Here is a 20,262-nt window from a genome sequence, read left to right as displayed (position 1 = left end):
TATTCGTCAAAATTGTAGTATAAGAATAAATAAATTTTTATATAATAAATACGTGTATATAAAGGTATAAAACGTGCACCTGGCTGTCGTGAAAATTATGTCAACACTTTAATTACGTACTGACGGGTCATTTTTTGTCATAAAACTGGATTTGGTCCTCTGGATCCGAGGTATTTACTGAATGCCGCGTAAAGCTGACCAGCTCTTTGGACTTCTTCAGCTCTGAAAGAAACAAGTATGTCATCGTTAAAATAGATTCAAGGTAAAGGTACACTATAAAAATGCTAAATTCTAATTTCTACACTATTATCTTCTAGGTTGCAATTAACCCCTTAGGAGTCAGGCGAAAATGAGATTTTCGTGCCACTTGTGTGTTGGAAATAAAACGTCATGGATTTATCCTATAATTCAGCGACTTTGAAATGAAATCGATGTAGTAAAAACATGTTGTTTATTCGAATGCCCAAATATGTGCCATGCCACAAAAGTGGCACGACCTTTTTTTGCCCATGCGTGTGTCACCGACAGTCAAGGGTTTAATTGCGTATTGATATTAGCATGTATGATTAATTAACGTTGAGTATATATGTTAATTTTTGCTCAGACAATTGTGGTGTGCGATGAGCACGACTGACTTTGTCGATAATATTCAGAGGTGATCAAGGTGGTACTGACTTTAGATCGTTAATCTCGCGTTCCTTCATGGCAATGATATCTTTGAGCTGTGTTCTTTCCTTATCTCTTTCCCTGAGCGTGTCCGCGTGACTAGATCGTATGTCATTGATTTGCGTGTTCAAGGCAGTTATCTGCAAGGTCATTTTTTGAATTTGAATACTTTGTTCCTTGGCCCGTTCCCGTTCTTCCGCCAATTCCTCTTTAAGTCTACCGGTCTTTTCCTTCTCTTGGATCAGCTCATCGTTGAGCAATTCATACCGTCGTTGAGGCTCGACGAGTTCGCTTTGAAGTGCGACGACTTGACGCTGTAAACTGCTCACTGTGCGTTGGCTTTCCTCTATCTTTTCCTCCAGATTTTCTTTCTCTTCTTTAACTCTATGTAAGGACTCCTCTGACCGTGAGTACCTCACGTTTAGGTGCTCCATCTCATTGATTTTCGCCTTCAAAGTCAACTGAGATTCCGTAACGTCCCTGAGTTCGCTCCTACTCTTTTGTAACTGCATCTGGCAGTCTTCTAAAGCTTGCGTCGTGTCTCTCAAGGTATTCTTAACAATGCTTATCTCGTTTTTGTGTCTGCTCTCACGCTCTTTAATCTCTCTTCTCAGTCTGTGCATCTCTGTTTTATCCTTTAATACTAGATCCTCGTAAGTTTGTGTAATCGAAATGATTTTCTCCTTCAGCGATGATATTTCCAACGAACTCCTGTGTATGTCCCTCTCATACCGGCGGATCCTTACCTCGTATTCTTTTTTATGCAACAACGCTTTGTGGTACGCATCTTCCAGTTCTTTGTGAACCTTTTTCCAACCCTCCTCAATTTCCTTGTGATTTTCCTTTAAGTCAAGAATCTCTCTTGTTTTTTCACCGGTTAGTTTATCGCGTTCTTCTTTCACCCGTTCCAGTTCTGTCCGCAGTTGATCGATTTGCGACCTCACAGCTTCGATTTCAGCAGCTTTGACCCCGACTTCGTTCGTCAAGAGATTTATCGCGGTCGTACGGTCCTGCAATATCTGATTGAGTTCTTTTATTTTATTCGTCGCAGCATCGGCGGAACTCGAGCATATTTTATTATTCTTCCTGGAATCGTCCCCGGAAATATCGTTCCGTGGCTCATCTCTTTTCAAATTTTCCTCCGCGGGAACGAGCAGGTTTGTCAGAGAATTCGTGTCCGATTCGTTACTAGTTTTTTCCATCGAATCATCGGTCACGCCGCTGGGAATTTCTTTTTTAAATAATTCGACGCGTTTTTTCTTTTTTCTCCTGTATTTCAGACGGCTCTGAATTGTGCTGTCGCTGTCCGTGAACGAGACGATCTTCTCTTTATTATCTGTCACCTGCAGAAACGATTTGGCTTTTTCGATTTCTTTGGTCATGCTTGTTACAGAAATCATTCTTCGACTCTGATTGCTACGGGTTCGCTCTTCTATCAAGTGCACTATATCCGCGGGTATACAATTCCCGTGCAGATTTAATTTCACTATGTTTTTGTTCTCTTGCATTCCGGTTAGGAGGAGCTGCCCTCCCTGAAGACCGATAGTGTTCCATGCGAGGTCGAGAACTTTCAAAGACTTGTTCAATTTCAAAACTTTGCACAACGCCTCGGCGCAATACGGGGATATCTGATTATAACGTAAATCCAATTCCTCTATGTTGTGATTTTTAGTTAAACCGTCGCAAAATTTGGTAAACGAATCAACGTGTGAACCCAAGCTGTTCCATTCGACGTTCAGTAACTTCAGCGTATTGTTGTGAACGAGTACTTGTCCTAGCTGGGCAACAGTCGGACCGTGGATGTTGTTTCCTTTCAAATTCAGCGACGTCATGTTCGAGCCCTCGCACAGAGCGTTTAAAATACAACTGAGACTCTTCGACAGATTTAGCATGCAGTCGCTCAGGTCCATCCGTTTTATTGCTGAACTAGACATCAATACTTGAGCAATAACTTCGCAGATCGGTACCAGTATTGAAACGCGGGAAAGCTGGAGCTCTCCGGTTGCACTGAAATCAAAAAAAGTATGGTATAATATTATTTCAAATAATAATTATTGCAATAAGGAGCGTAGTGTATTTTCGTCGCGAATGTTCGTCAGGTTCCATTGATGTTTAAAATCAAACCGTCGGAAGATTCGAGATAATCGTTATAATGCTGTAGCAGGAAAATTTGAATAAAGGTTATTGAGAATTATACAGAAAAGTTCAAGTCGAAATTCAAGTTTCGCTGGCATAAGATAATTTCGGCTTATCGAGTAATCGAGTGAAGTATTGAATCGCTGGTAAGTGATCCGTCAAAGTACTTTTATCCAATTGAAATTCATGAAAAGTAAAAAAATATATATTCAGGCGCGGGCCCTGCTGAGTAGGGGCCCAGAAAATCCGAACCTGGCGATTGAAACACCTGGAAAGGAATTAATTCTATGCAAACGTGGCGCCGAAGCTTGCTGCGGTCACCGCCGGTAAGAGAAATAGCGGCACTTACCGACGTCGTGTCGGATGCAACAAGATGCGACTTACCTAGCATTTTTGATAGCTTCTAAGACATCGGAAGGTGGTTTGAGGCCGCGTTTTTCACACAGTAGTACGAAGAGTTCGTGATCCTTAAGCATCTTCATGCGCTTGCTTGATAATTTTCACTAAACAGAGGCCTTGATTGTCGAGTGATAAATTCCGAGTAACCGCTTTTTGATTTTGACGTATCGTCTCATTTCATATCGATCGGCGTCAGAGGTTCGTGCCGACGACGACGCGACGTCGCCACCATCGTTTGGGCACAGCACGGTCTTCCGGCCGCTACGCTGTTTCCGGAACAGACGCGGCTGTCTCGCGTGTGTTCTCGTTTTTATACATGCCTGGTTAAATCGCGTCTGCAATAATGAGCGAGGAAGGCGGGCAGGTGGAAGACGATGTGAAGAAGATCGACAAGGTACCTCACTTTGTCGCACCGGCTGTACAAAACAACTCTACGGGATGGGGTCCGTGCGAAATGCCGGATCAATTCAAGGATATACCCTATCAACCGTTCTCGAAGGGCGACAGGCTCGGCAAGGTTTGTCGGCATATGCTTTACCTCGCGAAATTTACTACTCAAAAATTGTTACTCATTTCTTCTCCCTATCTCCCAGATATCGGACTGGACCGGAGCCGCCTTTCAGGATAAAAAGTTCACTAGTAAGTTGACAGCCACCACGTCACTGCTCACTTTAACCTAACATTTCCTTTTCGGATCTACAGATATTTTCCATTTATTCGTGTTTGAAGTATTATTCAATTAAATGAAAGTAATAAATGATGAAACCGTGAATTCTTAGTCTTCGGAAACACTTTACTTTCTAGGCTAGCCTCCACGATTATTTGAAATTAATTACGATTCGTTCGCCCTAATTTAGACAAATATGCGTCTCAGTTTGGCTCTGGCAGCCAGTACGCCTATTATCACGAGGAGGATGAGTCTACTTTCCATTTGGTGGACACGACCAGAGTGCAGAAGCCTCCGTACCAACGTGGTAGATTCCGCCAGAATCAGCGTAACATGAGAGGTCGTGGTGGACAGCGAGGAGGAGTTAGTCAGATGCAGCAGCTAGGAAGGATTAAGCTCAGAGAACGCGATCGAAAGGGACAGCCCAAGCGCTGGGGTCGCCAGCAAGGCTTTAGAAACCATAAGAATCAGCCACCGATCAAAATCCGTGATGCTTCTGTTACCGTCAGGCCTGACTGGGTCACCATTGAGGAGATGGACTTCCCAAGATTGACCAAGCTCTCTTTGCCTGGCGTCAAGGATGTCGAGGACATACTTTGCTGCGGGTCTTTAGAGTATTACGACAAAGCTTACGACAGAGTTAACGTCAAGAATGAAAAACCACTGCAGCGTATCGACCGTATATTCCATACTGTCACGACTACGGACGACCCGATAATTCGTAAATTGTCCAAGACAGAGGGCACTGTATACGCAACTGATGCTATTTTGGCTACAATCATGTGCTGCACCCGCAGCAATTACTCGTGGGACATTGTCATTGAAAAGATTGGAGACAAGCTGTTCTTTGACAAGAGAGACAATACAGAATTCGATCTTTTGACAGTAAACGAAACAAGTGTCGAACCTCCCCAAGATGACGGCAATTCTCTCAATTCTCCACGGAATTTAGCTCTTGAAGCTACTTTTATCAACCACAACTTCTCCCAGCAAGTTCTTAAATCAAACGAACCGAGATACAAGTTTGAAGAAGGTAATCCGTTCATCTCTGAAGAAGAGGAAGGTGATGTTGCCAGCGTTGCTTACCGTTACAGGAAATGGGACTTGAATAATGGCGTTGTGCTCATATGCCGTTGCGAACATGATGCTGTCATGCAAGGACCAAACAACGAACTGCAGTTCTTAACTATCAAGGCCTTGAACGAGTGGGATTCTAAACTTGCTAACGGTGTTGAATGGAGACAGAAATTGGACACTCAGCGGGGTGCAGTTTTGGCTAATGAGCTCAGAAACAATGCCTGCAAGCTCGCCAAGTGGACGGTACAGGCTCTGCTCGCAGGATCTGATCAGTTGAAATTCGGGTACGTTTCTCGTGCCATGGTACGCGATTCTAGTAAGCACGTTATCCTGGGAACACAGCAGTACAAGCCGAATGAGTTCGCGACGCAAATTAATCTGAACATGGACAACGCATGGGGTATTCTGCGTTGCATCATTGATATTTGCATGAAGCAAAAAGACGGGAAATTCTTGATCATGAAAGATCCGAATAAGCCTATGATTCGGCTTTACGATATTCCCGACAATACTTTCGAGAGTGAGGGGGAAGAGGATGAAGATGATGATGAACCAGGAAATGACGCTTTTCAGAGTTAATTGGAAAGTGTAACAAATCTTCGTCACTAATTATCATTTGATCTGTCTCTGATAGTTGTGCCACCATTTCACCAACCTGTTGTAATTCAATATCTTTAAATTGTGTCTGAATCGATTCAGTAATCTGTCTACGAATTTAATCATTTGTATTCCTTTGTAAGGGCCAAGGTTTCGTAAAGAAATAATAAAAAGATCATAAACAGACTAAATGAACATTTTTATCAATCATGTGGCTCACCGCTTACAAAATTATTCACTAAAGATGGGAGGAACTAATCAATACGCAGGCACCTTATCTAGGAATGAACATGTATTTTTTCAAATGATTTATCAACTTGGCATGTACGTGTGGACTAACAATATTAATATAATGATAAAATGTATCATATAATTAACGATCAAGTACCTTTAATTTGAAATCTGAAATTAGTTGCATTAATAATTCTAACTGTGTGCTAGAAAACTAGATATCTCAAATTTAAATTATGCATCTTTGATACTTAAACATTATACCGTCAAAATAATATTAATTAAAAGATGAATGATTCATCGCATCACAATTTATTTATTTGCAAATCTCATTGTTTCGTTGGTTCCATGGTTCGGTTAGATACAATCCAGGGATGGTTTAAAATGCCGGCTAACGATAATCGATGTTCAGGATTCACAACCAGTAGCTACAAAAGAAAAAAATGAAGGTGAAACTTTGCAAATCAAGAGATTAAAATTGAAAACAAGGCTTTGATGATACATATTATGAATTAATGGTTTAAAAAGTGCTGTCATTATATCTCATTCATGTTCACCTGAGAAATGAGATTTCGGGCTCCGTCGCTGACGTAGGAAGGACATCTATAATCAGCTTCTTTGATCTTGTTGTAGGTGTCTTTGTATGTTGTAGCGAGAAATGGGGGTTTGCCAACCAGACATTCATAGCAGAGTACACCAACTCCCCATACATCTACAGTGTGGTCGTGTGTCGCACCTAGGACCATTTCTGGTGGTAAATAGTCCAAAGTTCCACACAGAGTTTCTCTTTTGGAACCAGGTGCGTGAACCGACCATCCAAAATCAGCAATTTTCAATTCTCCTTTACTTCCAAGCAACAAATTTTCAGGCTTAATGTCCCTATGAATAACTTTCTTACTGTGACAGTACTTGAGCGCATCAGCCAACTGAGAAATGTAAGTAGCCGTTCTGCAAATGATGAATTATTTCAGTTTTGGTGTTTAATTGCTATTATACATCATTGATCGCTATATGTACTATAACACCATCTGGATAATAGATGATTAAAATGAATATTTGTAGCAAGGTCCTTACCTCACTTCATCAAATCTTTCATTTGGTTGTGCTTTCAATTCCTTGAATAATTCTCCTTTCGGTGCATACTCCAAGATCAAATAAATCCTTCTGTCGTCATGGAAGTATCCATACATTCTCAAAATATTTGGATGTCTGGAAATAATGATTGCGTTATCAATAGCTGTGTGGTATTAGAGCTTTTTTAGGGGCGTTGCGCTCAGAATTGAATTATATAAAAACAGTTCTTATGGAAAAATATCAAATATACTTAACAGCCTAACTGAGACATATATTAGACATAAGACATCTAAAATCAATACTACTACCTCAGATGCGTTTGAATTTCTATCTCTCTTTTGACTTGATGTTCAACTTCAGCTGTTTTTATCTGAGCTTTGAAAAGCACCTTCATAGCTATAATATACTTGGACTTTTTCTCTCTGGCTAGATAAACATTCCCAAATTTTCCTTTTCCCAAAGGCCGTCCTATATCGAAATCAGCAAGAACCCATTTCTTATCATTTTCCGAATCGTTCTTGGCGCTAGTTTGAGCAGCTTTGACCTTCCCTGCAGATTTTGAATCAGCTTCAGTTGAAGAGTTCTTGCTATGACTTTCTGTACTAGACTGAGTAGCTTTTGCAGGTGGAAGTAATTTTGGGGGTGGTGGCGGTGGCATTAAATCCATTGTTTTTTTTCTCTCTGTGTTTTCATCCTCGCTTATATTCTTTACTACGTTAGTTTTATTTGGCGCCTCTTTTAGATCTTCAGAAATTGTTTGCTTCTTGGTATTTATCGGTGCACTAATTTCCGTCAGCACTGTCGTTCCCTTGGAGATCCTTAGCTGTTTAATATTGTTAATTTTTAGCCCGGTACCCATCTGCGGAACTCCAGCTCTTGGTTGGTTTTCTTTTCCTTTCAACATGATGTTTAACCTCCAATTGATTTATTCCTGTAATCGTCAACAAAGAATTTTACATAATTTGTATTGCAGTTATTTTAACACAGGGAAATGATTTCGCGTGTGGAAAATTTTGTTGTGTAAACTCTAGACGGAATTTTCATAAACGAGAAAAGCGTGGCATGGACGCGTTCAAGTCTACCAAAATGTTTGGAAAAAGCTGAGTCTGTGTGCTTACCTGTACAAGTGGATGTTTTTTTTGCAAATGTGCGAGTCTCCAGGTTCGAGAAATTCGAGCGTAGTTTATCGGTGTGCTTTCATGCCTTACGTCCGAAGTTATATCAAGAGGTCATAATAACTGTTTACACGGCTGCTCGGACTATTTAATAATTCATTCAATACTAGATAGAGTATCAACTATTACAAATCAATGAATATTCACTAGAAATATACTTAGGAAAACCTAAAATTCACAGCTGCAACAGTCTCTGGATTCTCGGTACGGGTTCGTTGTGTATCCCATTCAATCTTGTCAGGTAGACGACTACCGATGTTACGTGGTTTGAAATAACGAATTTTACTGCTGGTCTTTTATTGGATGGTAGTTTTAGACATTCCCGCAAGTCTCGAGATTCATTGGTTGAACCACGAAGCGCGGTACACGTAGTAGGGATACACGGAAGCGTGTGTGAGCATGGGTGAGAAGGTAACTTTCTATCGTTGACTGGAGAATATATAGATGGTTGCCCTAATGGGCTTTGGTATGACGACCGAAAATCGTCGTGCGCTTGCGCCCCCTGAGATGTACCAATGGTAGAGTTGAGAACTTAATGCAGAGGATCAGAGAGTTACCGATTTCGACATGATGCTGGCTGCATTCACCTTCCGAGTAGCACAGTCTTCGCAATGGTATGCCCAAGCCAGTACTTAGCCTGTGTGTACTTACCGACTTGTCGGCAATATAAAAAATTAATAATGAGAATAAATTTCTTACAAAATTGGCAGCAAAACAGTGATTTAATTAAAGTATAGGTACCCGAGAGAAGAATGTAGACGTAGATCATAGATAATGATATATCAGATGTAATAATAATGCAGGGACCAAGAAGTATTATGTGGTCACGTACGATATTAATATATGTGATCCATTTACGATTAATACGTGATGCATGCTACAAATTTTATAATTTTCCAGGAGACAAACTAGATTATCTACAATAATACGGCTGTAATATGAAAATAGAAGAATTATTCATTCCGAAATGGGAGTCTATTCGACACGCGCTCGTTGTATTCCATAACATTAATATTCATAATTATTCCAACAACTTTTAATTTGCTCTCTCGATGTTGAATTATCGTAGGCATCGAATCGAAAGACCTAAGAGGTAATTGTCGGCGATTTTTTTTTTCGATAAGCAGAGATAAAACGAAGCTTCTTAAAACTGCGAATGTATTTTAACATACGTTTGAAAGGTGGGACCAAAAATTTTTATCATCCAACTGTCGCAGAAGGGCAGCGTTATTAGCTGACCCGAACTGAAGAATATATCTTTAGTCAACGGCTGCACATCGAAAGGCCCAGCCGCTTGAGTCTGGAATCGGCAGAATAGATAAGGTACGTATTTCTTGTCTGAAAAACTAAAATCATTATACATTATGTTATATCATTATACATCATACATCATACATCATCATACATCCTACATCATACATAGCATTAAAGTTCGAAACCAAAGTATGGATGTCGGATCTTCGGATGTTCAGAAAGTGACGTCACCCGAAATTTTTTTCTCCTGACGTCATCAATCTATATACACGAAAATCAGCTGGCCGAATTTCTCAGTCTGGAAACAACCGCGCAGTAGAGTGGACGTATGAGAATTGCGCTCCGCAGATTTCGAGTACCGGGTTCTCTATCTCTGTGGTTCCTGCACTACGGGTCCGCTACCTGGTGCAACTCGAGTTTCAGGACAAGCGCTCCGTAGTTTCTGCGCTCCAGGTCCGCTACCTGGTGGAACTCGACTTCCGGGACAAGCGTTCCGTAGTTTCTGCACTACAGGTCCGCTACCTGGTGGAACTGGACTTCCAGAATGAGCGCTCCGTAGTTTCGGCTCTTCCGGTCCGTGACCTGGCGACTTTTGACCAAGCGCCGCGTAGTTTCTGCACTCCAGGTCCACTTCCTGATGATACTCGAATTCCAGGACAAGCGCTCCGTAATTTTTTCGCTCAAGGCCCACTACCTGGTGAAGCTTGACATTCAGGACAAGCGCTCCGTAGTTCCGGCGATCCAGGTCCGCTACCTGATAAAACTCGACTTGAGGTTACAAGCGCCCTGTGGTTCCTGCGCTCCAGGTCCACTACCCGGGGAAACTCGACTTCTAAGAGAGGACGAGGAGGACGAGGCGATGGAGGAAAACATGAGGAACAAGGAGGACGAGGTGGACGAGGAGGATTTTTCGCGCTAGCCCAAATTCAGTAGCTGTCAATGTGCTAATACGATTTCTATAATTTTTGAAAATTTTCTCATAATCATCTTAGTTAAATCTGTCAATAAAAAAATTATATTAATACTTACATAATATTTGTGTTGTGTTCTAATACTTGAAATATTAATTAGTATTCGAGGTATAACCCGAAGTGGATGGCGGTGGTTGGCGGTGGTTGCGGGTGATCGTGGTGGACGAGGAGGAGCACAAACAGGAGGAGGAGAATTTGTGCGCGGTGAGTATACCATTTTCATAATTTTTATTGATATTTGTTATTATATTTTATCTACAATTTTTCAAACTTGTCACGCTTACAATAAATTATTTCAATTCATTTTTCGCGCAAGCCAGAATTCAGTAGCTCTCAATGCGCTTATAAAATTTCTATAATTTTTTATGATTTTCTCATAATCTTCTTGGTCAAATCTTTCAATACAAAAATCACATTAATCCTTACAAAATATTTTTGATGTATTCTAATATATAAAATATTTATTAGTATTCTAGGTATAATCCGAGGTCGTTAGCGGTGGTGGTCGGAGGTGGTTGGCGATGATTGAAGGTGATCAAGGTCGACGAGGAGGAGGACGAGGAAGACGAGGAGAATATGGTGGACGAGGAGGACGAGGATTTGTGCACGGTGAGTGGAACATTTTTATAATATTTAATTACAATTGTTATTACATTTTATCTACAATTTTTCAAACTTGTCACGTTTACAATGAATTATTTCAATTAATTTTTCGCGCAAGCCAAAATTTAGTAGCTCTCAATGCGTTACTGAAATTTTTATAATTTTTTATAATTTGCTCATGATCTTCTTGGTGAAAGCTGTCAGTATGAATATTAGATTAATTATTACACAATATTTTTGATGTGTTCTAATACTTGAAATATTTATTAGTATTCGAGGTACAACCCGAGGTGGTTATCAGTGGTCTTTGGAGTTGTTTGGTGGTGGTTGTTGGTGATCGAGGTGGACGAAGAGGAGGACGAGGACGACGAGGAGAATATGGTGGACGAGGAGGATGAGGATTTGTGAACGGTGAGTAGAAGATTTTTGTAATATTTAATTGCAATTGTTATTACATTTTATCTACAATTTTTCATACTTGTCACGTTTACAATGAATCATTTCAATTCATTTGTTACGCAAGCCAGAATTCAGTAGCTCTCAATGCGCTAACAAAATTTCTATAATTTTGATTATTTTCTCGTAATCTTCTTGGTCAAATCTGTCAATAAAAAAATTACATTAATCCTTACACAATATTTTTGATATGTTCTAATACTTAAAATATTTATTAGTATTTGAGGTCTAACCCGAGGTGGGTAGCGGTGGTCATTGGAGGTGGTTGGCAGTGGTTGCAAGTGATCGAGGTGGACGAGAAGGACTAGGAAGAGGAGGACGAGGATTTGTGCACGGTGAGTGAAATATTGTTACATTATTGATTGGCAATTGTAATTATATTTTGTCTAAAATTTTTTACACACGTCATGTTTACAATAAATTATTTCAATTCATTTTTCGCGCAAACCAAAATTCAGTCGCTATCAATGCGCTGATAAAATTTCTATAATTTTTTATAATTTTCTCATAATCTTTTTGGTAAAATGTGTCAATCAAAATTTATAATCGTACTAACACAATATTTGTACTGTGTTCTAATTTTTACTGTAAATATTTATCAGGATTCGAGTTGGACCTCGAGTTGGTTAGCGGTCGTCATTGGAGGTGATCGGAGGTGGTTAGGGGTAGCGGACCTGGGCGCGGAAACTACGCAGCGCTTTTCTTGGAAGTTGAGTTTCACTAGGTAGTGGAACTGGAGTGCAGAAACTATGCAACGCTTGGTCAAGAGTCACCAGATCAAGAACCTGGACAGCCAGAACCACGGACCGCTTGTCCAGGAAGTCGAGTTTCACCAGGTAGCGTACCTGGAGCGTAGGAAGTACTGAGCGCTTGTCCTGAAAGACGAGTTGCACCAGGAAGCCGACCCGGAGTGTAGGATCCAGGAGGAAGAGAACCCGGTACTCGAAATCTGCGAAGCGCGATTCTCATCCGTTCGCTCAACTGCGCCGTTGTTTCCATACTGATGAATTCGGGTAGCTGATATTTCAAGATAAAAAATTTTGGGTGACGTCACTTTCTAAACAACCGAACTTTGGTTTCGTACTTGAATACTACGTATGATGTATGATGATGTATGATGTATAATGTATGATGTATGATCTATGATGTATGATATGATGTATAATGACTTAGTTTTAACGTTTCGGCCAAGGAATACGCACTTTATCTTTCCTGCCGATTCCAGACTCAAGAGGCTAGGCCCTTCGATGGTCAGCCTTTGACTAAAGACATATTCTTCAGTTAACGGGTCAGCTAATAACGCTGCCGTTCTGCGACAGTTGGATGATAAAAATTTTTGCTCGTACCTTTCAAATGTGAATTAAAATACACTCAGAGTTTTAAAAAGCTTCGTTCTATCTCTCCCTATCAAAAAAAAAATCCCAGACAATCACCTTTTTAAGTCTTAGAATCAGGACACTGCGTTGAATACTGTCTCATATGCGAAGCAAAATATTTTGTCTCGAATTCGATTTGCATGACCCTTTCCTGACTAATTGGACCTCCAGGAACTCAGCAAACGCAGCGAAAAGAGCGTAGGAGCAACGGCAGAGAAATTACGGAGGAAAAATCACCTGCTGAAAAATGTAGAAAACATAGGTTCTGGTTTTTCGGTTGTTACTTTTGATCCGCTGCTCGCAGCGTATCGGGACTGCGCTTAATCGATTTATCTCGCAAAATTACGTCGGACTAGTGCCAGAAAGAATTTATTCCAGCACTTTCCAAAATCGCGAAAATTTTCGCCAAAAATACAAAGGGGTTAGCCTTGCTGTTTTTTTGGGCGAAAAACTTTTAGTCTCCGATTCGATTTGTATGACCCTTCTCTGACCAGTTGGACCCCCAGGAACTCAGAAAACGCAGCGAAAACAGCGTGGGATCAACAGCAGAGAAATGACGAAGGAAAAAGCACCTGCTGAAAAAGGTCGAAAATTCGGGTTTTCGTTTTTTGGCCGTAACTTTCGATGCGTTGATCGCAGCGTATTGGGACTGCGCCCTATCGATTTCTCTCGCAAAATTACGTCGGAATATTGCCTGAAAGAATTGATTCCAGCACTTTTCAAAATCGCGAAAATTTTCGCCAAAAATACAAAGGGGTAAGCCTTGCTGTTTTTTTGAGCGAAAAACTTTCAGTCTCCGATTCGATTTGTATGACCCTTTTCTGACCAATTGGACTCCCAGAAACTCAGAAAACGCAGCGAAAACAGCGTGGGATCAACAGCAGAGAAATGACGAAGGAAAAAGCACCTGCTGAAAAAGGTCGAAAATTCAGGTTTTCGTTTTTTGGCCGTAACTTTCGATACGGTGATCGCAGCGTATTGGGACTGCGCCCAATCGATTTCTCTCGCATAATTACGTCGGAATATTGCCTGAAAGAATTGATTCCAGCACTTTTCAAAATCGCGAAAATTTTCGCCAAAAATACAAAGGGGTTAGCCTTGCTGTTTTTTTGGGCGAAAAACTTTTAGTCTCCGATTCGATTTGTATGACCCTTTTCTGACCAATTGGACCCCCAGGAACTCAGAAAACGCAGCGAAAACAGCGTGGGATCAACAGCAGAGAAATGACGAAGGAAAAAGCACCTGCTGAAAAAGGTCGAAAATTCGGGTTTTCGTTTTTTGGCCGTAACTTTCGATGCGTTAATCGCAGCGTATTGGGACTGCGCCCAATCGATTTCTCTCGCAAAATTACGTCGGAATATTGCCTGAAAGAATTGATTCCAGCGCTTTTCAAAATCGCGAAAATTTTCGCCAAAAATACAAAGGGGTAAGCCTTGCTGTTTTTTTGAGCGAAAAACTTTTAGTCTCCGATTCGATTTGTATGACCCTTTTCTGACCAATTGGACCCCCAGGAACTCAGAAAACGCAGCAAAAAGAGCGTGGGATCAACAGCAGAGAAATGACGAAGGAAAAAGCACCTGCTGAAAAAGGTCAAAAATTCGGGTTTTCGTTTTTTGGCCGTAACTTTCGATACGGTGATCGCAGCGTATTGGGACTGCGCCCAATCGATTTCTCTCGCAAAATTACGTCGGAATATTGCCTGAAAGAATTGATTCCAGCACTTTGCAAAATCGCGAAAATTCTCGCCAAAAATACAAAGGGGTTAGCCTTGCTGTTTTTTTGAGCGAAAAACTTTCAGTCTCCGATTCGATTTGTATGACCCTTTTCTGACCAATTGGACTCCCAGAAACTCAGAAAACGCAGCGAAAACAGCGTGGGATCAACAGCAGAGAAATGACGAAGGAGAAAGCACCTGCTGAAAAAGGTCGAAAATTCGGGTTTTCGTTTTTTGGCCGTAACTTTCGATACGGTGATCGCAGCGTATTGGGACTGCGCCCAATCGATTTCTCTCGCATAATTACGTCGGAATATTGCCTGAAAGAATTGATTCCAGCACTTTTCAAAATCGCGAAAATTTTCGCCAAAAATACAAAGGGGTAAGCCTTGCTGTTTTTTTGGGCGAAAAACTTTTAGTCTCTGATTCGATTTGTATGACCCTTTTCTGACCAATTGGACCCCCAGGAACTCAGAAAACGCAGCGAAAACAGCGTGGGATCAACAGCAGAGAAATGACGAAGGAAAAAGCACCTGCTGAAAAAGGTCGAAAATTCGGGTTTTCGTTTTTTGGCCGTAACTTTCGATGCGTTGATCGCAGCGTATTGGGACTGCGCCCAATCGATTTCTCTCGCAAAATTACGTCGGAATATTGCCTGAAAGAATTGATTCCAGCGCTTTTCAAAATCGCGAAAATTTTCGCCAAAAATACAAAGGGGTAAGCCTTGCTGTTTTTTTGAGCGAAAAACTTTTAGTCTCCGATTCGATTTGTATGACCCTTTTCTGACCAATTGGACCCCCAGGAACTCAGAAAACGCAGCAAAAAGAGCGTGGGATCAACAGCAGAGAAATGACGAAGGAAAAAGCACCTGCTGAAAAAGGTCAAAAATTCGGGTTTTCGTTTTTTGGCCGTAACTTTCGATACGGTGATCGCAGCGTATTGGGACTGCGCCCAATCGATTTCTCTCGCAAAATTACGTCGGAATATTGCCTGAAAGAATTGATTCCAGCACTTTGCAAAATCGCGAAAATTCTCGCCAAAAATACAAAGGGGTTAGCCTTGCTGTTTTTTTGGGCGAAAAACTTTTAGTCTCCGATTTGATTTGTATGACCCTTTTCTGACCAATTGGACCCCCAGGAACTCAGAAAACGCAGCGAAAACAGCGTGGGATCGAAAGCAGAGAAATGACGAAGGAAAAAGCACCTGCTGAAAAAGGTCGAAAATTCGGGTTTTCGTTTTTTGGCCGTAACTTTCAAAGCGTTGATCGCAGCGTATTGGGACTGCGCCCTATCGATTTCTCTCGCAAAATTACGTCGGAATATTGCCTGAAAGAATTGATTCCAGCACTTTTCAAAATCGCGAAAATTTTCGCCAAAAATACAAAGGGGTAAGCCTTGCTGTTTTTTTGAGCGAAAAACTTTCAGTCTCCGATTCGATTTGTATGACCCTTTTCTGACCAATTGGACCCCCAGGAACTCAGAAAACGCAGCGAAAACAGCGTGGGATCAACAGCAGAGAAATGACGAAGGAAAAAGCACCTGCTGAAAAAGGTCGAAAATTCGGGTTTTCGTTTTTTGGCCGTAACTTTCGATGCGTTGATCGCAGCGTATTGGGACTGCGCCCAATCGATTTCTCTCGCAAAATTACGTCGGAATATTGCCTGAAAGAATTGATTCCAGCACTTTTCAAATTCGCGAAAATTTTCGCCAAAAATACAAAGGGGTAAGCCTTGCTGTTTTTTTGGGCGAAAAACTTTTAGTCTCCGATTTGATTTGTATGACCCTTTTCTGACCAATTGGACCCCCAGGAACTCAGAAAACGCAGCGAAAACAGCGTGGGATCGAAAGCAGAGAAATGACGAAGGAAAAAGCACCTGCTGAAAAAGGTCGAAAATTCGGGTTTTCGTTTTTTGGCCGTAACTTTCAAAGCGTTGATCGCAGCGTATTGGGACTGCGCCCAATCGATTTCTCTCGCAAAATTACGTCGGAATATTGCCTGAAAGAATTGATTCCAGCGCTTTTCAAAATCGCGAAAATTTTCGCCAAAAATACAAAGGGGTAAGCCTTGCTGTTTTTTTGAGCGAAAAACTTTTAGTCTCCGATTCGATTTGTATGACCCTTTTCTGACCAATTGGACCCCCAGGAACTCAGAAAACGCAGCAAAAAGAGCGTGGGATCAACAGCAGAGAAATGACGAAGGAAAAAGCACCTGCTGAAAAAGGTCAAAAATTCGGGTTTTCGTTTTTTGGCCGTAACTTTCGATACGGTGATCGCAGCGTATTGGGACTGCGCCCTATCGATTTCTCTCGCAAAATTACGTCGGAATATTGCCTGAAAGAATTGATTCCAGCACTTTTCAAAATCGCGAAAATTTTCGCCAAAAATACAAAGGGGTAAGCCTTGCTGTTTTTTTGAGCGAAAAACTTTCAGTCTCCGATTCGATTTGTATGACCCTTTTCTGACCAATTGGACCCCCAGGAACTCAGAAAACGCAGCGAAAACAGCGTGGGATCAACAGCAGAGAAATGACGAAGGAAAAAGCACCTGCTGAAAAAGGTCGAAAATTCGGGTTTTCGTTTTTTGGCCGTAACTTTCGATGCGTTGATCGCAGCGTATTGGGACTGCGCCCAATCGATTTCTCTCGCAAAATTACGTCGGAATATTGCCTGAAAGAATTGATTCCAGCACTTTTCAAATTCGCGAAAATTTTCGCCAAAAATACAAAGGGGTAAGCCTTGCTGTTTTTTTGAGCGAAAAACTTTCAGTCTCCGATTCGATTTGTATGACCCTTTTCTGACCAATTGGACCCCCAGGAACTCAGAAAACGCAGCGAAAACAGCGTGGGATCAACAGCAGAGAAATGACGAAGGAAAAAGCACCTGCTGAAAAAGGTCGAAAATTCGGGTTTTCGTTTTTTGGCCGTCACTTTCGATGCGTTGATCGCAGCGTATTGGGACTGCGCCCAATCGATTTCTCTCGCAAAATTACGTCGGAATATTGCCTGTAAGAATTGATTCCAGCGCTTTTCAAAATCGCGAAAATTTTCGCCAAAAATACAAAGGGGTAAGCCTTGCTGTTTTTTTGAGCGAAAAACTCTTAGTCTCCGATTCGATTTGTATGACCCTTTTCTGACCAATTGGACCCCCAGAAACTCAGAAAACGCAGCGAAAACAGCGTGGCATCAACAGCAGAGAAATGACGAAGAAAAAAGCACCTGCTGAAAAAGGTCGAAAATTCGGGTTTTCGTTTTTTGGCCGTAACTTTCGATGCGTTGATCGCAGTGTATTGGGACTGCGCCCAATCGATTTCTCTCGCAAAATTACGTCGGAATATTGCCTAAAAGAATTGATTCCAGCGCTTTTCAAAATCACAAAAATTTTCGCCAAAAATACAAAGGGGTAAGCCTTGCTGTTTTTTTGAGCGAAAAACTTTTAGTCTCCGATTCGATTTGTATGACCCTTTTCTGACCAATTGGACCCCCAGAAACTCAGAAAACGCAGCGAAAACAGCGTGGGATCAACAGCAGAGAAATGACGAAGGAAAAAGCACCTGCTGAAAAAGGTCGAAAATTCGGGTTTTCGTTTTTTGGCCGTAACTTTCGATGCGTTGATCGCAGCGTATTGGGACTGCGCCCAATCGATTTCTCTCGCAAAATTACGTCGGAATATTGCCTGAAAGAATTGATTCCAGCGCTTTTCAAAATCGCGAAAATTTTCGCCAAAAATACAAAGGGGTAAGCCTTGCTGTTTTTTTGAGCGAAAAACTTTTAGTCTCCGATTCGATTTGTATGACCCTTTTCTGACCAATTGGACCCCCAGGAACTCAGAAAACGCAGCAAAAAGAGCGTGGGATCAACAGCAGAGAAATGACGAAGGAAAAAGCACCTGCTGAAAAAGGTCAAAAATTCGGGTTTTCGTTTTTTGGCCGTAACTTTCGATGCGTTGATCGCAGCGTATTGGGACTGCGCCCAATCGATTTCTCTCGCAAAATTACGTCGGAATATTGCCTGAAAGAATTGATTCCAGCGCTTTTCAAAATCGCGAAAATTTTCGCCAAAAATACAAAGGGGTAAGCCTTGCTGTTTTTTTGAGCGAAAAACTTTTAGTCTCCGATTCGATTTGTATGACCCTTTTCTGACCAATTGGACCCCCAGAAACTCAGAAAACGCAGCGAAAACAGCGTGGGATCAACAGCAGAGAAATGACGAAGGAAAAAGCACCTGCTGAAAAAGGTCGAAAATTCGGGTTTTCGTTTTTTGGCCGTAACTTTCGATGCGTTGATCGCAGCGTATTGGGACTGCGCCCAATCGATTTCTCTCGCAAAATTACGTCGGAATATTGCCTGAAAGAATTGATTCCAGCGCTTTTCAAAATCGCGAAAATTTTCGCCAAAAATACAAAGGGGTAAGCCTTGCTGTTTTTTTGAGCGAAAAACTTTTAGTCTCCGATTCGATTTGTATGACCCTTTTCTGACCAATTGGACCCCCAGGAACTCAGAAAACGCAGCAAAAAGAGCGTGGGATCAACAGCAGAGAAATGACGAAGGAAAAAGCACCTGCTGAAAAAGGTCAAAAATTCGGGTTTTCGTTTTTTGGCCGTAACTTTCGATACGGTGATCGCAGCGTATTGGGACTGCGCCCAATCGATTTCTCTCGCAAAATTACGTCGGAATATTGCCTGAAAGAATTGATTCCAGCGCTTTTCAAAATCGCGAAAATTTTCGCCAAAAATACAAAGGGGTAAGCCTTGCTGTTTTTTTGAGCGAAAAACTTTTAGTCTCCGATTCGATTTGTATGACCCTTTTCTGACCAATTGGACCCCCAGAAACTCAGAAAACGCAGCGAAAACAGCGTGGGATCAACAGCAGAGAAATGACGAAGGAAAAAGCACCTGCTGAAAAAGGTCGAAAATTCGGGTTTTCGTTTTTTGGCCGTAACTTTCGATGCGTTGATCGCAGCGTATTGGGACTGCGCCCAATCGATTTCTCTCGCAAAATTACGTCGGATTATTGCCTGAAAGAATTGATTCCAGCGCTTTTCAAAATCGCGAAAATTTTCGCCAAAAATACAAAGGGGTAAGCCTTGCTGTTTTTTTGAGCGAAAAACTTTTAGTCTCCGATTCGATTTGTATGACCCTTTTCTGACCAATTGGACCCCCAGGAACTCAGAAAACGCAGCAAAAAGAGCGTGGGATCAACAGCAGAGAAATGACGAAGGAAAAAGCACCTGCTGCAAAAAGTCGAAAATTCGGGTTTTCGTTTTTTGGCCGTAACTTTCGATGCGTTGATCGCAGCGTATTGGGACTGCGCCCAATCGATTTCTCTCGCAAAATTACGTCGGAATATTGCCTTAAAGAATTGATTCCAGCACTTTTCAAAATCGCGAAAATTTTCGCTAAAAATACAAAGGGGTTAGCCTTGCTGTTTTTTTGGGCGAAAAACTTTTAGTCTCCGATGTGATTTGTATGACCCTTTTCTGACCAATTGGACCCCCAGGAACTCAGAAAACGCAGCGAAAACAGCGAGGCATCAACAGCAGAGAAATGACGAAGAAAAAAGCACCTGCTGCAAAAAGTCGAAAATTCGGGTTTTCGTTTTTTGGCCGTAACTTTCGATGCGTTGATCGCAGCGTATTGGGACTGCGCCCAATCGATTTCTCTCGCAAAATTACGTCGGAATATTGCCTGAAAGAATTGATTCCAGCGCTTTTCAAAATCGCGAAAATTTTCGCCGAAAATAAAAAGGGGTAAGCCTTGCTGTTTTTTTGAGCGAAAAACTTTTAGTCTCCGATTCGATTTGTATGACCCTTTTCTGACCAATTGGACCCCCAGAAACTCAGAAAACGCAGCGAAAACAGCGTGGCATTAACA

The 20,262-nt window shown here is 41.5% G+C and overlaps 3 protein-coding genes and 1 long non-coding RNA gene across 5 annotated transcripts; 2 read left to right on the top strand and 2 right to left on the bottom strand.

Moving 5' to 3' along the window:
* Positions 1-81: 81 nt before the first annotated feature.
* LOC124211212 (leucine-rich repeat-containing protein 45-like) lies at positions 82-3,403 on the bottom strand. The gene is made up of 3 exons (XM_046610041.2): positions 3,187-3,403; positions 676-2,673; positions 82-222 (listed from the first exon to the last, which is right to left on the bottom strand). The coding sequence occupies exons 1-3, from the start codon at positions 3,282-3,284 to the stop codon at positions 138-140; spliced, it is 2,181 nt and encodes a 726-aa protein (XP_046465997.1). The 5' UTR covers positions 3,285-3,403; the 3' UTR covers positions 82-137.
* A 41-nt stretch (positions 3,404-3,444) lies between these two features.
* On the top strand, positions 3,445-5,733 carry eIF3d1 (eukaryotic translation initiation factor 3 subunit d1). The gene is made up of 3 exons (XM_046610042.2): positions 3,445-3,718; positions 3,795-3,840; positions 4,059-5,733. The coding sequence occupies exons 1-3, from the start codon at positions 3,545-3,547 to the stop codon at positions 5,522-5,524; spliced, it is 1,686 nt and encodes a 561-aa protein (XP_046465998.1). The 5' UTR covers positions 3,445-3,544; the 3' UTR covers positions 5,525-5,733.
* Positions 5,152-8,408, bottom strand: LOC124211215 (aurora kinase C). Its single transcript, XM_046610049.2, has 5 exons — positions 7,966-8,408; positions 7,156-7,778; positions 6,848-6,982; positions 6,331-6,721; positions 5,152-6,201 (listed from the first exon to the last, which is right to left on the bottom strand). Exons 2-5 carry the CDS (start codon positions 7,749-7,751, stop codon positions 6,103-6,105), a joined length of 1,221 nt encoding a protein of 406 aa, XP_046466005.1. The 5' UTR covers positions 7,752-7,778; positions 7,966-8,408; the 3' UTR covers positions 5,152-6,102.
* A 777-nt stretch (positions 8,409-9,185) lies between these two features.
* Positions 9,186-12,679, top strand: LOC124212162 (uncharacterized). 2 transcript variants are annotated; one of them, XR_011176334.1, is made up of 6 exons: positions 9,186-10,205; positions 10,348-10,451; positions 10,716-10,856; positions 11,121-11,261; positions 11,525-11,641; positions 11,909-12,679. It is a non-coding gene; the product is annotated as an uncharacterized lncRNA (long non-coding RNA). The 2 variants fall into 2 exon arrangements; XR_006881595.2 differs by having other exon boundaries at positions 9,186-10,217.
* Positions 12,680-20,262: the final 7,583 nt, after the last annotated feature.

Source organism: Neodiprion pinetum, chromosome 2 (genome assembly GCF_021155775.2).
Source record: "Neodiprion pinetum isolate iyNeoPine1 chromosome 2, iyNeoPine1.2, whole genome shotgun sequence".
NCBI lineage: Eukaryota > Metazoa > Arthropoda > Insecta > Hymenoptera > Diprionidae > Neodiprion > Neodiprion pinetum.
The sequence above is the reverse complement of the archived record's forward strand: the minus strand, read 5'-3'. Positions and strand labels throughout refer to the sequence as shown.